General features: G+C 37.9%; 2 protein-coding genes across 3 annotated transcripts in view; both read left to right on the top strand.

Moving 5' to 3' along the window:
- Nucleotides 1-5306, top strand: part of LOC129130987 (macrophage mannose receptor 1-like) — a 33215-nt gene extending 27909 nt beyond the window's left edge. Inside the window, exons 26-29 of the mRNA XM_054649714.2 lie at nt 865-981; nt 1799-1966; nt 3799-3828; nt 4223-5306. Coding sequence (XP_054505689.2) covers nt 865-981; nt 1799-1966; nt 3799-3828; nt 4223-4464 — 557 coding nt within the window. The 3' untranslated portion in view covers nt 4465-5306. The remainder of the gene's footprint in view (nt 1-864; nt 982-1798; nt 1967-3798; nt 3829-4222) is intronic.
- A 1535-nt stretch (nt 5307-6841) lies between these two features.
- The window catches only part of LOC129130959 (macrophage mannose receptor 1-like), a 31679-nt gene continuing 23581 nt past the window's right edge, over nt 6842-14939 (top strand). For both annotated transcript variants that reach the window (XM_077174207.1, XM_054649669.2), the window contains exons 1-6: nt 6842-6999; nt 9306-9701; nt 10869-11042; nt 12017-12175; nt 12994-13107; nt 14229-14375. In XM_077174207.1, the coding sequence (XP_077030322.1) occupies nt 6930-6999; nt 9306-9701; nt 10869-11042; nt 12017-12175; nt 12994-13107; nt 14229-14375 (1060 nt within the window). In that variant the 5' untranslated portion in view covers nt 6842-6929. The remainder of the gene's footprint in view (nt 7000-9305; nt 9702-10868; nt 11043-12016; nt 12176-12993; nt 13108-14228; nt 14376-14939) is intronic.

Below are 14939 nucleotides of genomic sequence, written 5' to 3'. Positions count from 1 at the left end.
GTTATAATTCTTCATTCACAAAAATCTCTCTCTTTAGTAAAATCTTAAATTTTACGTGATTTGAAAAAACTCACTTCTTTCTGGATTTATCCTTTCTTTTCCATATCTTTCTCTACACAATAGGCAAAGTAAATATCATAATACCAATCACTCATTTTTAACATGGGCTGTGTGATCTGAAAGGGGTTGATCCAAAAGAGGTTGAATGTGCTGCCTGGTAGCCCCTGCTCTATCAGCAAGGCTCCCTGGCAGAGTGCAGAGCCTGGGGAGGGAAAATGCTTCCCTCCTTCTCCTTGGAGGCATCTGTTCCTGGCCAAGACCAGGAGCAGTACCTTGGAACTCTTTCACCTTTGCTGCTGAGTCATCAGCTATCTCATGCATGTCTCAGGATGCCAGGAAAGAGAAAATAAATGGATCCTTTGTTTCATCCCTTTTTAGATCCTCTTAGCCCTCTTACGCTACCACAACTGCCACAAAAATTAATACATTGGTTTGAACTGCAGATTTGTTTGTTGCACAGCATTTCATGCTACATGTTACTCTGTCAAACCATGAAGAACAAATGAATAATCACTCATAATTCCTATGAACAGTAACATCCAGTCACTTGAAAACATAGTGCACCTTGCCTGTTGTTTAAAAGTCTTCATCTTCTCCATCTTCTCTGTGTGTCTTTCACTTAGATAAGATCTCTCACTGTCTGTGCTGCTCCCCCACAGCTGGACACTACCTTGTGGTCTCTATTTAAATCCTTCTTTACTCCCTACCAGTGGGAGAGGTTTTTTTATTAACCTTAACCTGTCTCAAAATCTGCAACTATGTTGGGGATATCTTCAATCATCTTCTACTGGCTTTTTTTTATAGGTGGTATGTTGGCTTCTGTAGAAGATCTGCATGAATCAAACTTTTTAATAGAACATGCAGATTTATATGCAAGCAAGACAAGTGGCTTCTGGATAGGAATATACAGAAATGTAAATGGTAACTGTTTTAAATTCTATAAATAACCATAAACAGACTTTATTAAATGGAAAAAATATTAATAAAATTAATAGGTTTTAAGCAACCAAATGAAGTAGAGTTGGAGTTCAGACCTGAGTCCTCTCAGAGGTTGTCTCCTATTCCTGGTCTGTGAGAAAGTCCTGACTGGCTCTCATCTTCTCTTGGCTGGGGAAGACCTGTGGGAGTCCAGCCTGAGCCCACAATATCAAGATCCTCTGTGACTCTATAGGGAGAAAACTAGGCTCTTGCTAAAGCATGCAGTAGAAAATATGCATGTGGAAGAAAACACTGTTATCAGACTACAAGCAGTCAGAAAGGGTTTTATTTTAGATTATTTTAAGCCCATTGAAGCATCAAAAAATTTTTTTTAGAGTTTATTAAAAAAGTTTTAACTTTAACTAAAAGTATGATCAGCATTACAGTAAAAGCTGCTTGATTTTCACTGAGTGGTGATGAAATAATAATTGAGAAATTTTTTATAAAAATTCTGAATTTAATTTTTTCAGTTTGAAATTTTAATATCCTAGGCGAACATATGGAGAAATATAAATTATAACTGTGGTATTATTATAACTGATAAATCTGCAAATCATAATTTGGGAAAGCTATTATATTGTTGTTGAGACAAGAATCAAATGGGATAAAATGCATCAAAAAAAACCAACCACGGGTGGAATTTCTGAAGAAAGCAGTATTGCTTTATAGGCTGAAGAAAGTAATATTATGTCAATATCCAGTAAGATGAAGACCTTACCTGTGGATCTAGTAGTATTGATATTAACATTTGCCACATCAGGGCAGCTGCTTTGGCAAGACAACAGTGCCTTAGACTTTGTCAACTGGGCTGAGGGGCAGCCCTCGGGGGACGAGCTGGCTTTCTGTGTGGAGCTGTCTGCAGCCACGGGCTACTGGAGTGTCCTGCCCTGCTCTTCCCAAAAGGGCTTTATTTGTAAGAAACCAAAGAGTAAGTGACTTCTTTAATATTCCCTCTTTCCATTTATAGTTTTATTTCAGTAGTAATAGCACGATATGAGTGTTGCAAAGGACTGAAACATTTTTCAATGTTCAGACAAAAATAATACCAAGTGTATTGTTTTTTGTTAGCCCTGTTTATGTTTTCTAGCTTCATAACCTCAGATTTTCTTACTCTGTATTTTCTTACTTAAATATTTCCCAAAAAAACCCCAAATTTCTTTATTTTTTTGTTCCCCTCTAACATAAACACATTTTTTTTTCTACTGAAATTCCTATTTTCTTTCTATGCAACAAGAGTGGCATCAATAATTTGCTATCCTTCCTCTTGCTATGCCATGATACATGCTGTTCCAGCAAGAGATGGATGAAGCAATTCTGTTTAAATAGGAGCGGAAGTGCAATCCAGAGAGCATATAGTGACCTTTGAAAAGAGTAGAAGTGTTTTGGTTAGCTTTTTTTTTTTTTTTTTAATATTGTATTTCTGTATAACTGAGCACCATCTGCTTTAGTCAGGAAGTAGAAATATCAGAATATTGTGAGCCAAGCAAGCATGTGGTATTTTGGAGTTTAACTGTTAATTCTGCGGAAAAGTCCAATTTCCTGCCCTGTTTCACAACCCCAAGGTTCAGGATGTTTCTGAGGTTCAGTCCTTTCCCCCACCAAAGCAAACCTGCAGCTGGTGGGGGAAGCAGCAATCACAGCACTGTTCAGGGCATGCTCTTGAAAGGAAAAATCTGCTTTTAGGACAATGTCTAGTTTTCTTTGCAGGCAACAGACACTACTGAATGTCAGCTCTTTGCTGCCAGACATCAGAAAGCAGAAACTCACTATCACCACACACTTGGTTTGATGGGTTTCACTGTGAGTGGCCCTGATGCACAATGCCAGGGTACAGAGGGTATTTATTCCCTGACACCAGCTTCCCCAGCAGAACGGGTGTTTATTCCATTTCAGCCAGCTCTGTGCCCTTTTGAGAGACAAATTTAACAGCTGCTTCTCATTCGTGCTCACAAACACACAGAGCCCAATGCATTGCCCTGGCTCTGCTGCAGCAGCCCAGCTCCTGGAGCATCCCTGGGCTCCCGCTGCCCACGGGGAGAGCCATGGCCATCATCCAGCATCATCCAGCAGCTCCCAGCATCATCCAGCATCACCCAGCATCATCCAGCAGCTCCTAGCAGCTCCCAGCAGCTCCCAGCATCATTCAGCAGCTCCCAACAGCTCCCAGCAGCTTCCAGCATCACCCAGCATCATTCAGCATCATCCTGCAGCTCCCAGCATCACCCAGCCATCTGGCCGGGAAAAGCCTTGCAGACGGCGCCCTCTGTGCACAGCCAGGAAAAGCTGCACTAGAAAGCTTGAGTTTATACGTGTAATTATAGATGCAAGTAAATTATGGTAAATTAAGACCTGCTGCGTCTCAAAAGAGTTGTGTGTGATACAGGAAAGCTCAACTGTCCTCAGCAGTCAATCAGGTTTTCCCAGACTCCACAAGACCCGGTGGAAAGGGCAAGGTTAATTAATCAGGGAGAAGAGTCCTCTTGAAAAAGTCAGGACCCACTACTACTTAGCTTGGAGATATTCTGGTTATTAAAAAAGAAGCAAGAAGGGGGATTGAATATGCAAAACACTGCAGTTTTATTGAAGGGAATATGGGGTTAAAAATCTTTTGTGCCTTTTCAGCTCTCCTAATTTAGCAGATGTGTTTCCAGAAGTGATGATGATGTGCAGGTTACCAGACCTTTTGCTAATATCAAACTGTCAGGAAGAAAATGCGACCTTTCTAGATTTTGACTAAACATTTGTCTTTTTCTTTGACAGCTATTCTTAAAGCAGCTGGAGATATGGAAGGTAGGATTTTTTTTCCCTTCCAATTAATTTCAAAGATATGCACTTAAATTTAATACTATTTATTTAGTTTTATATATATATTTCTTTTTTTTTTTAGTATGAGCTGTATTTACTTAGTTGCCATTGAATTTTTTCCCAGCCTAATTTATCAGTAGCTGCAAGACCCTTAGGGAATCCCAAAATAATCAAGTTACTTGGCAAATTGATCACCCCCTGTCTGATCCTCCTTTTGTAAGATCCTCCTTTTGGAAATATCTATGAGGAAGACTGACACAGAGAAATTACAATAGATTTTCCACCTGGTAATTAAGGAAGAAATTATTGTTTTCAATAGTCTTATATTTATTTGTGGCTACAGCTCATTCATTTCTATTTACTTTTTATTTATTTACAGATGCCAAAAAGAACAAAGCCAGTGGTCACCTGAATATGTGGATACTACTTATTCTGGTCCTCATAATTTTATTGGGGGTGGGCTTCATGATTTATTTCTTGTTCAAAAGCAAAATTGGAAGTGGAACTGGAAGAGAGGTGGGGCGGAGCAGCAGGCAGCTGGAATACACCCGTGCCCTAAGTTCAGGGGACAATGGAAATGATGCTACCAGCAACGAAGAAAATGAACACAGTCATGTCTGATGGGATAACACAGCCAAACTCAATGGTTAAGCTGAAAAAAATATAGCTGAACAAAAGGAAACCTTAGTGTCTCTTAGGTGCACGTAACTTTTACTATGAAGTAAAATTGGCAATTATTTCTTTGGTAAAGATTAGGAACTATTGCTGTATGCTCCTCAATAAATACTCTCAGGTATTTATTGACTTAGAACTGTGCAAAATGGCTAATCAAGCAAGTAAGAACAATAACAGAACTTTAGATTTTAAAAGTTATGGGTTACTTATTCAGGAATTTGTGACAGCATCACATACAGAGTCAAAACTAACACTGAATGCTCTTTGCAAAGCACTCAGCCCTAGTTCCTGCACTTTGAGAGTATCTCACCTTACTGTTCTGAAGCATGCACACTGTTACTTAAGGGATGTTTGGAATAAACATCCAGAGATTTACATGAATTGTTTGTCCCCATTGCTGCCCTTGTCTTAGACCCTTAACACAAATTTCTTCCTCGTGATGGTATTATAAATGAGATCCAAATACTTGTCCTTCATTCATGGCTTCAACTTGAATTTTGCAAAACAAATAAATCTTTACATACAGTCTTATTCTATGACTTTGAATGTTTTTTATCAATTATGAACATGAGACTATATCAATAAACAATCTACATATTACACAATAACATTTCAGTGTTTAATTAGCATGTGGAGATGATACATGGTTTGTTGATCCAATGAGTCTTCTTCCTTAAAGAAGAGGCTGACAGGAAGAGACACAGAAATGTGAACAAGGCATATGACTAAAAAATTCATAAATAAACTATAAAATAAAGTAGTTGCCAAATAAATTCTGAAATAATGCATTCCTGGTTTTATTCCACTTGATCACTCATTTTAGGATAGCTTTGCTTACTATCCTCCACTTCTCTGATAAATGCATTGACAACTGGGCACTGTGTCCATGATTCAAGGCCAGTAAAAAGGGCACGAAACAGTGCCTTGCTAGTGAAATGTTTTAGAGATTTACTGAGATGTTTAAGTTTTTCTAGGAATTCTCTGTTGTCTATGGCATTCTGAAGAAAAAAAAAAAGATCTCAAGGATCTCTGGGAATGCAAACCTTTAGAAAGTGCATAAGAACTGCAGAGGAGATGTTACATTGGATTGATTGGATTGACAATTTATAGATATGTCAATTAAACAAAACATATTGCAGAGGATAAGGAATAAAGGCCATTTTTTACTCAAACTACTTTTAATGACAGTCCTCTTGATCTTCTTTTCTCCCCTTCATGTAAGTTACAAATAATACACTTTTTAATTTTTTTTTTTTAATAGAGAACTGGATTCTGTGCTATTTGATGGCTGATAAAGGCAAAGTAAATGAAAATAATAAACAGCTGAAAAAATCCATCATAATATCATTATTTAAATGTTTTATATTTTTTATTGATAAAACAACTCCAAAGACTGTATTGTGTGAATGAGTTTCTTCTTTATTATTAAGTGATGCTTTGCTCTTGCAGAAAATACTGTGAGATTTGTCTTCATAATAAAGCCAAGAAAAATGAGAGAAAATGTGAAGGGCAATTTCAGTTGAATTTCTTTCCTCCCTTTTTTTCAAAATTACTAAGAGGTTGTACATCATAGCTGTAGTTCATTTCCACTTAATAAATGGCTGAAGCTCACTTGTAAAATTTGAAACTATTCCTCTATTCTTGTCTCATTTATGCTTGGTACAAAGAAAGAATAAAGTATTAAAGTTCATTTGTACTTTATGAAGGAAATAATTTTGAAAGGCAGTTTTTTCCAAAATCACAGAAAGATTTTTAAAGATTTGGCTAATTTCTTTTGGTTCTTCTAAGATAAATTCACATGAAATAACAGCACACTAGTTCTACTAGCAGATACACCAGATAGATAAAGGCAGGTGTATGCATTTTGTCAAGTGACTGAGCAAAATTAAATTGTCCCGTGGGGGTTAATTTTTCATACTGAAATATTCAATATTGCTCACTGCAGTAAATTAAATCAACATATCTTTTGCAGCAGTGAAGACCTTTCTGGCTAAGAAATTTGCATATATTTTTCTCTAAGTTTCTCAGGTACATATATCTGACATTTAAGATACATCCATTTAAAGTGCACTCCCTGCTTCTTTGTCTTTGAGGGTCAGAAAGTTACAATTCCAGCCCAGAACCAAGAAAGTTCAAATAATTCAGTGGAATGATCTTGAACTGTTCAAACTTTGCCACTTGCATTTGAATAGATGGAAACTTCACTTTCAGATGCAAAGTTTGAATTTTGTAATTATTTATAGATTTCAAAATACCACATGTGACAGGATATTTCCTTATTTAGAGCCCAGAGTTTTCTTTTCCAACTAAAAATCTCCGAAACCGAGAAGGAGCCAGCACCAGCTGATTCTTTAAGGACCTCTACTGCAGCAATTAATTTCATCTCATGTCTTTGTGAATAAGAAGACAGAATGAAGAACTTGACCTTTTCTACAGTTTTAGTTTTCCTCTCATTTGTTCATACCGCTTTTCCGACACTTGGTGAGTCTATATTTTACTATCCCCTGCAAAAGTGGATGTGAAAGTGGGCATCTTTGTTGTCTTGCTGGTTTCTCAGAATCTTTAAGAGTTTCACATAGATTTACTACTCTACATTTCATATTTCTGCTAATGGGAGTGGTCCACAGAAGTTTCCACAAAACAGATACAGAGATGTTGATTTACTTTTAAAGAGAGGAGAATATTCAAAATGGGTTAAAGCTGGGAATCAGAAGTCAGGACTGAGTCACACCTGTGAATAAAGATTGCCTTTTGGGTACAACTTATTTATTGGTTATGTTTGCTACTATAAAGTAGATGGACTTCACAGTGTATCCCATAGTCTTTGTCTATATGTGTGACTGACTTACAAAAAAATGAAAAGCATAAAGGAATTAAATAGGGTGTTGCATAAAGGAATTAAATAGGGTGTTGCACTTGGAGATAGTGGATCTCCTAGCCTTAGTATGAGATTGTGTGGGATGAGGTGGAACTTGTGGACTGATGTAAGGTGTAGCAATGCAGCTGAGAAGAAACCAGTAAAAGAAAATTGGAAATATTTGAGAGTCAAGAACAGCTGTGGAATAACTACTCCAGCAATAAGAGTAAAGATGAGAGGGATACTTAAGGCTCTGAAGTTGGCCAAAGACAGACCACAGCCCCTTTTTTAAGTAAGTATGCTGATAATTTTCAAAGATGTGTTTACTTTATCCTTCAGTTCATTAGATTTGTGGAGTGGGATACATATCACAGCTTCCAAAAGCAGACACTGTTCCATGTGAGCTGTGACAGCATTACCTTGTGCAAAAAGGGGGTCTCCCACCTGCTCTGTGAGCTGGGAACCTGACTCAAAAGCAGAAACCTCACAGTTTCCAGCAAGAACTCCTATTATTAGATCAAAAATTCAGTGAGGGACAATGGTATTTATGGGACTACACTAAGAACTTATTTACTGAGCAGTAAGAAATTAAAGACTTGATAATATTTAAAACTTTTTGCCTAAATGGACAAGGAAAGAAGAAACTAAGTCTCAGCTTTAAATTTAGATTTGCAGAAGTGAAACTCCTATATATTACTGAGCTGGTTGAAGTAATACAGGGACATTCTGGAAGAGCTCAAGAACTATTCTTTCTGTCATACCCTTCCAGAATTTCCCAGAGACTTTCTCCTCTGTTCACTACCCAACATTGGCTTGCCCTAACATCCTACACTTGTCCTAAAAATTTACTTTTGTGTGTGGAGGGGAATCTCACTGCCTCTTGTGAGCTATTCTCTCAGATGGACATGGCAGTGATGCTGCATCTCTGTATCCAGGTGTGAATTTGAGGCACGGAGGGCTGAAGGGCAAAACCTTTCCCTCCAGTTCTATAGGTCCTAGAATACCTTGTAGTCCAAATTTCAATCCCTCATGACCCAAAGCCAGTGAGAGCTGCATGCTACCTGACATTTTTAGGATCATGCAGCTGTTTGCCCAGGAGGGTTTGCTTTGTGTGCCACAGCAGAGCTGCAGTTGTGGACAGCCCTTCCCAGCAGGGTTTACTAATCTCAATGGATTACAACATCAGGCTGCCTGTTACCCTTTGGGAGTGTAAACTACCTTGTGTGGCACTCACAATGCACAGGCCCACACCTACAGTATCTATACAGTATCTATATCTATATCAGTGTTTGTTCTTGTGACAATGCTTGTGATTTATTGTGCAAATTAGGTTGACTTCTTATGATAGATGTGCTAAGGAAAGGATAGTGGATCAAGGCAAGGTAACAAGTCGCTATTACATGGTTTTTATTTCCAAAAAAATCCCCAAACCATAACAGAACATGTAAATTCCAGAAGGAGCAAGAGTCACAGAAGGCTCACTCACTAATTCCATTAGGCACAAATGGGACCCCTTGGAGATGTATATCACAGGAGCTAAATCTATAATGCATGAAAGTGATGGCCAACTTCCAAATTTTCAGTAAAGGTCTCTTTTGTAAGTCTTGAACAAAATGTGCATTTCAGAAGAAGATAAAATTCCATTTTTATAATCATATATTTGAAGCTGTCTTAATGTAGTTTTTGTGTTCCTATTCCCCTGTATTGTGTTCCCATGTATTTACTGAGCTGTACTTACTTTTCCTTCTCAGAATGAAACGTGTCTTGAAAATCCCATCTGATCCTTGTAAAAATTTGCATCCTCCTGACATGAGTCAGAATAGAATCATAGCATAGATCAACATAGAATAAACAGCACATTTTTCTCCTCACAAGCTCCCTTTACCATGTGCTCACCCTAACCAGTTATTCTGAATGCTTTGTTTTACAGACAAGGAAGTATTCTTAATATTCAATGAGGATACTAAATTCTGTTTAATTGCTCAGAGTCCTGAGGCAGTCACAACAGCTGCTTGCAAGAAAAGCAGTGACTTACAAAAATTCAGGTGGGTCTCTGATCATCAGTTAATGAGCATGGCATTTGCACAGTGCTTGGGAGTGCCCAGCAAGAGAAACCAGGCAAAAATTTCTCTGTACCCATGCAACAAGAAAAGTGAACTCCAGAAATGGGAATGCAGAAATGCAGCCTTGGCACTCCAAGGGGAAGATTTATTTCTCAGTGCTGGCAAAAAAAGAGAAAATATTGTGCTGAAAACAAGATCAGAGGCAAAGGATAAATGGAAGATCTATGGAACCATGGATAATTTGTGCTCTCAAAGCTATGAAGGTAAAGTTTAAAGGTTATTTTTGGTGGTTTATTGAATCTACGTGTTTGCCATCAAGATAGGGTCTTTTATTTTCTGCCCTTCTTAGCCTAGTACCAGCTTTTTCCCCCTGAAGCAATGGTGGGATAGAGAATGATTTGTTTATTTATTCAGGCCTGTATCACTCCATCCTAGAGAAAAATAGCTGCTTAGGTTCAGGCAGAATACAGTATGTGCAAATAATGTGCATATTTTTTGTTCTTTACTTTTAAAGCAAATGTGGATGTAGGTCTTTTTTAAATTGTAAGTGTTAATCACTCCTCCCAGTGGTGCCTAGCAATAACACAATGGGCAGAAACTGAAGCACACAAAGTTCTGCTTGAACAAGAGGAAGAACTTCTCTTACCAAGCACTGGAACAGATTGTCCAGAGATGTTGTGGAGTTTCCCTCACCGGAGATATCCAACAGCCATCTGCACACCATGCTGGGCCATGTGCTCTGGGATGGCCCTGCTTGAAATGGGGGCTTGGACCTGATAATCCTCTGTGATCCCTTCCAACCTGAACCATTCTATGATTCTGTGACTTTGCAATGAAAGCACTTTATTTAGCTGCATACTATTACTACCAAGATTGTATTAGTATTATTGGATGAAAGGGAAAAAAATCTCTAGTTTAATACATCAATATTAAATGTAAGGAAATAATTCCATGCATAGTACCTTCAGTTGCCCTATGAGATTTCAGATGCCAAAAAATCCCACAACATTAAGCCCCATGAAGTGGAAGTTAAGGCACATGATAAAAAGATAACATTATTTTTAGAAAATTATATATGAGATAAATACATATATATTATATTATTATATTGTTACGTATAATATATAATATATATGTTATATTAATATATACTATATTATATATGAGATAAAAATCACTGCAGCTCTTTCAATAGTTGTCTACAGCATGAAACTGCTCAATCTCTAGTTGGTACAGCTAATGAAATACCCCAGAAGCAAAGGGTAAATTGTGAAACCTACCAAGAATTTCTGTGGAAGACATTGCTGGTCACAGCAGTTCCCCAATTACACTGCTGTAACACTTGTCATGCTTTCTCCACGTAGTGTCACGGAGAGTACGGACACCCATACTCACAAAGCTACATTAAAACTTCTCTTTTTCCCCCTCAGACATGTTTACACTGTTAGGAAATTCCAATGGAGCTCCGTGTGCCTTCCCCTTCCTTTTGAGTGGAAGATGGTATGCTGAGTGCACAGCTGCTGGCAGGTCAGATGGTTTGTTCTGGTGTGCAACAACTCCCAACTTCGATGAGGACCACTTGTTTGGGTTCTGTCCAGCTGCCAGTAAGTCCCACATGCTGACATAGACCCTGCAACACAACACTGCTACATAAATATATTAATATTGGGATACTGTTAATGCAGAAAGCAAAAACCTTGCAGTGGCCTAAATTTTACCCAAAAATGTCTTTTCCATGCAGTAACATTCCTGAGAGAAATAACAAATCTACTTGCTAATAGCCTGCAGTAAGGTTGAAAGGTGTCTGGATGTGTCCATCACTAGTTGAGTGAGGAAAAAACAGTGTGCTTTAAATATGACTCTCTTCAGCATAGAACCACCTGAAAATTGAGATGCCATTCACAGTGGTGCTTTATTGCAGTCAGGCTCAAGACTGAGCTGAGTGTTTGAGGTGTGGCCCCACCAGTGCATAGCCAGAGGGGCAATCACTGTTCCTGCTGGCCACACTGCTGCTGATACAGGCCAAGATGCTGTTGGCCTTCTTGGCCACCTGGGCACTCTCTGGCTGACCTTTGTCTGGTTATCAACCAGCACCCCCAAGTCCATTTCCACTGGACATCTTTCCAGCTGCTCTTCCCCAGGCCTATAGCATTGTTAATGTGATTAGTTATGGCATAATTTCACAAGAAAGGTTTCATTACTGCAAATGTTTGTATTTCAGTTGTGCTCCAGCCAAGAATAAACTTGGGCATAGCCTATGAGCTTCTGAACACGTTCTCAGGGTAGACAATGACCAAGACACAGTTTTGATTTATTGGCCTCTTTACAATATTCTTTTTCTCCTGGAGGTTATAAAATTTGAAGGGGAAAGTGCAAATAAAGGATAAAAGGCTTATCACTGATAATGTCAATGACACACCTTCTTTTCTTAACAAAGATCAAGATAACTTGTGGGTCTGAGCCTTAATTGCTCCAAAATGTTATTTCACAAATAAGCTTGCAGTTAAATTTTGCCATAACACTTTGTGTAGAATGTTTATGACAAACTAAGGTACTAAATCACCTTTCTCTCACACAGACATTGACAGATTTTGGAACACAGATCCTTTGACAGGAGCCTACTACCAGATAAACCACCAGTCAGCTCTCACATGGCACCAAGCAAGGAAGAGCTGTCAGCAACAGAATGCAGAATTATTAAGCGTCACGGAGATACATGAACAAATATATCTTAGAGGTGAACTAATAAGCAAGATTCAGTAAAAACTCTTTTGAAAGGTTTTTTTTACTGATTACAAATGTTTCAATGCTTTAATCATATTACAGTGAATAGCTGATGTAAGAAAATGGTATGTACACTAATTAGAAATAACAAAATTACATTACATTAAGCTTTTTATCAATGGAACTTCAGTAAGTTGTGGAATTACTATTTGAAATTATTTATATTATTATTATTATTTTATAAAAAAATATCTAAGGATTTCTAGCTAAATATGCAAAAATTAGCTCAAGCTCAGAAAGCATCAGAAAAATCCCACAAAAGGGAATTAAAGAAACATTTTAGGAGACAGCCATTATATGGCAATTACATTCTATGATTATATTTTGTGTTAATAAATCAGTATTCTTCATGTATATCTAATGAAATAGTTGTTTTGAAATACAATATAAATTTTATACAGATTATACATTTATGCACACTATAGAACAAAGGTCCTATATCAATTGCACCTCAACCAAGAAAATTTATAACACTATTAATAATAGAAATTCAATCTTTCATTTTTCAAAACTTATTGTGTATCTATAACTGTAGAATAGCATTAAGTTCAGATAAACAAATATGTAAAATAGGTAAAATATGTAAAATAACCTTTTTCAATTCTCTACACTCTATCTACAGAAAAACCCTCTGAGTTTATTACCAGTAAACATGAATTCTGCACTGAGCTTACCAATCACTAGGCATACTTTTACTATCTTCTTTTAAACTTAAAAATGCTACGTTTTCCTAGCAAATCTCATTAGAATTAAATTCTTTTGGTTATCTAGATTTGATTGACAGCAAGAGATCCCCTCTCTGGATTGGGCTTAACAGTCTGAATCTCAACAGTGGCTGGCAGTGGAGTGGTGGCTTTCCCTTCAGATACTTTAACTGGGCACCAGGTAGTAATCTTTTTAAACAATTTTTGGAATTATAATCTGAGAATTATGCTTTTCTTCACTAGATATAACTCACAGAATTTCAAGCAGAAGACCTCAATAACCTCATCTCCTATCAGAGGCAGATAAAGTAAAACACCCTAGTTGAGCTGTGTCATACTGGGAATGCCTTCAAGCCAGTGAAATCCTCTGTCCCTACAACTTTCACGGGGTTATCAGACCCTGCATCCTGCAAGGACTCAGCTGCCCCTGAGCATTGCCCTTGCAAAGCCTTCCTCTTCACTTCTTATGCTTTTTTACTCTTCTCCTCTCATTCAAGAGTTCATGGCATTGACAGTTTATCTTTGAAAGTCAATTATTGCCATGGCAACAGCTGGTTGCACCAAATTCAGAATAAATTCAGGCATAGTCCAACTTTCAGCCTTCCCAAGACTCAGAGGTGCCGCCTGCACAGAAGATGAAGGGAAAGCCCAGGGTTGCTGAGTCTGGTGCAAGACTTTTTACCTTCTGTTGAGCTGGTCAAACTCCTCAAGCTTTGCAGGGCCAAGAGGTTGGCTCTCAGGTCACTCAGCCCGCAGCCCCAGGGCTCCGGTGTCCCCACACAGGGGCTGTGGTCAGGAGCTAATCCACACACTTCCAGTTCACTGCAGAATTAAGTTGCAACTTTTGTGGGGAGAGGGAAAAAAAAGCAATTCATCACACTGTGGGCCTGTCTGAGAAGAAAACACTGACCATTCCCCAGGGATAGTGGTCTGGAAAAAAATGGTCTGGAAAAACTCTGGGGGTGTTGGTGGAAAAGGCAGGCAGAGGAGAGATAGCAATTGTGAGGAGATGTCAGGAGGTTCTACTTGCAGCAAGGAGCAAATCTGCATTCAAATTGCAAAGGGCCATGCAAAAAGGACCACTATTCTGTAATCAAAAGTGTGAATTATGCAATAAGCATCAAAAGAAATATTTTGATGAGTACTTCTAAATTACATTTCATTATCTCTGGTAGAAAAATAATTGTAGGAGTGAAATGAGCCCATAATTGACACATGAAAAGGTGATCAGTAAATTGCTCTTTTAGCTGCTGACATAAACCCTGTGCTACATAAAAATAATTTGGTTTTTATCCCATGAAGGAAGCCCTGAGCCTGAATCTGAAAAACTCTGTGCAGTACTAAACCCCAGAAGAGATGCTAAATGGGAAAACCAGCCCTGTGAGCTGAAACTTGGCTATATTTGTAAAAAGGAAAAATCTACAAAGGATCCTTTAATTCTTCCATCGGGTATGTCAAGCAAATAAAAAACCTTTTGATAAAGGCATAATTTGTGTCACTAAAGTAAAATTTAATGGCTATTTAAAATAAAAAGAAAAAGCAAGCATTGAAATGTGGTTTTCTGCTATGATGACAGGTACACAACATAGCATATTGTTATTTCTTTAGCAAAATCTATTTAAATACTGAAAACGTTCCTGGAGCCCACTAAGCACACAAGCATTGTTTTACTTTATGTTATTATTCACAATTCCAGAGACACTGGGTTAAGCCATTGAGTTTCATGAAAGTATCATGGTCTGCATGGACATGAAAAAAAGTTAGAGGTGCTTCACCCTTCCTGCAGTGCATTCTAATGGAAACACTGAGGTTTGTCACAGAAGGCTCGGGAAAATGGCATCAGTAGGCTCAGAGCAAATTCTTGACGGCAAAAAGATGATAATGTTTTTTAGATTGCTATAAATATTTCTAAAATTTTGATCTAGAAAGATGGCAGAAAGGAGCTTCCTTTGGACCACTTTTCTGCTATACTTCTCTCTGGTTTATTTAGTGAGACTTGTCATGGAAAGCCAT

This window comes from Agelaius phoeniceus, chromosome 1 (genome assembly GCF_051311805.1).
Source record: "Agelaius phoeniceus isolate bAgePho1 chromosome 1, bAgePho1.hap1, whole genome shotgun sequence".
In the NCBI taxonomy this organism is placed as follows: Eukaryota; Metazoa; Chordata; class Aves; order Passeriformes; family Icteridae; genus Agelaius; species Agelaius phoeniceus.
This window is presented reverse-complemented; position numbering and strand designations above follow the sequence as displayed.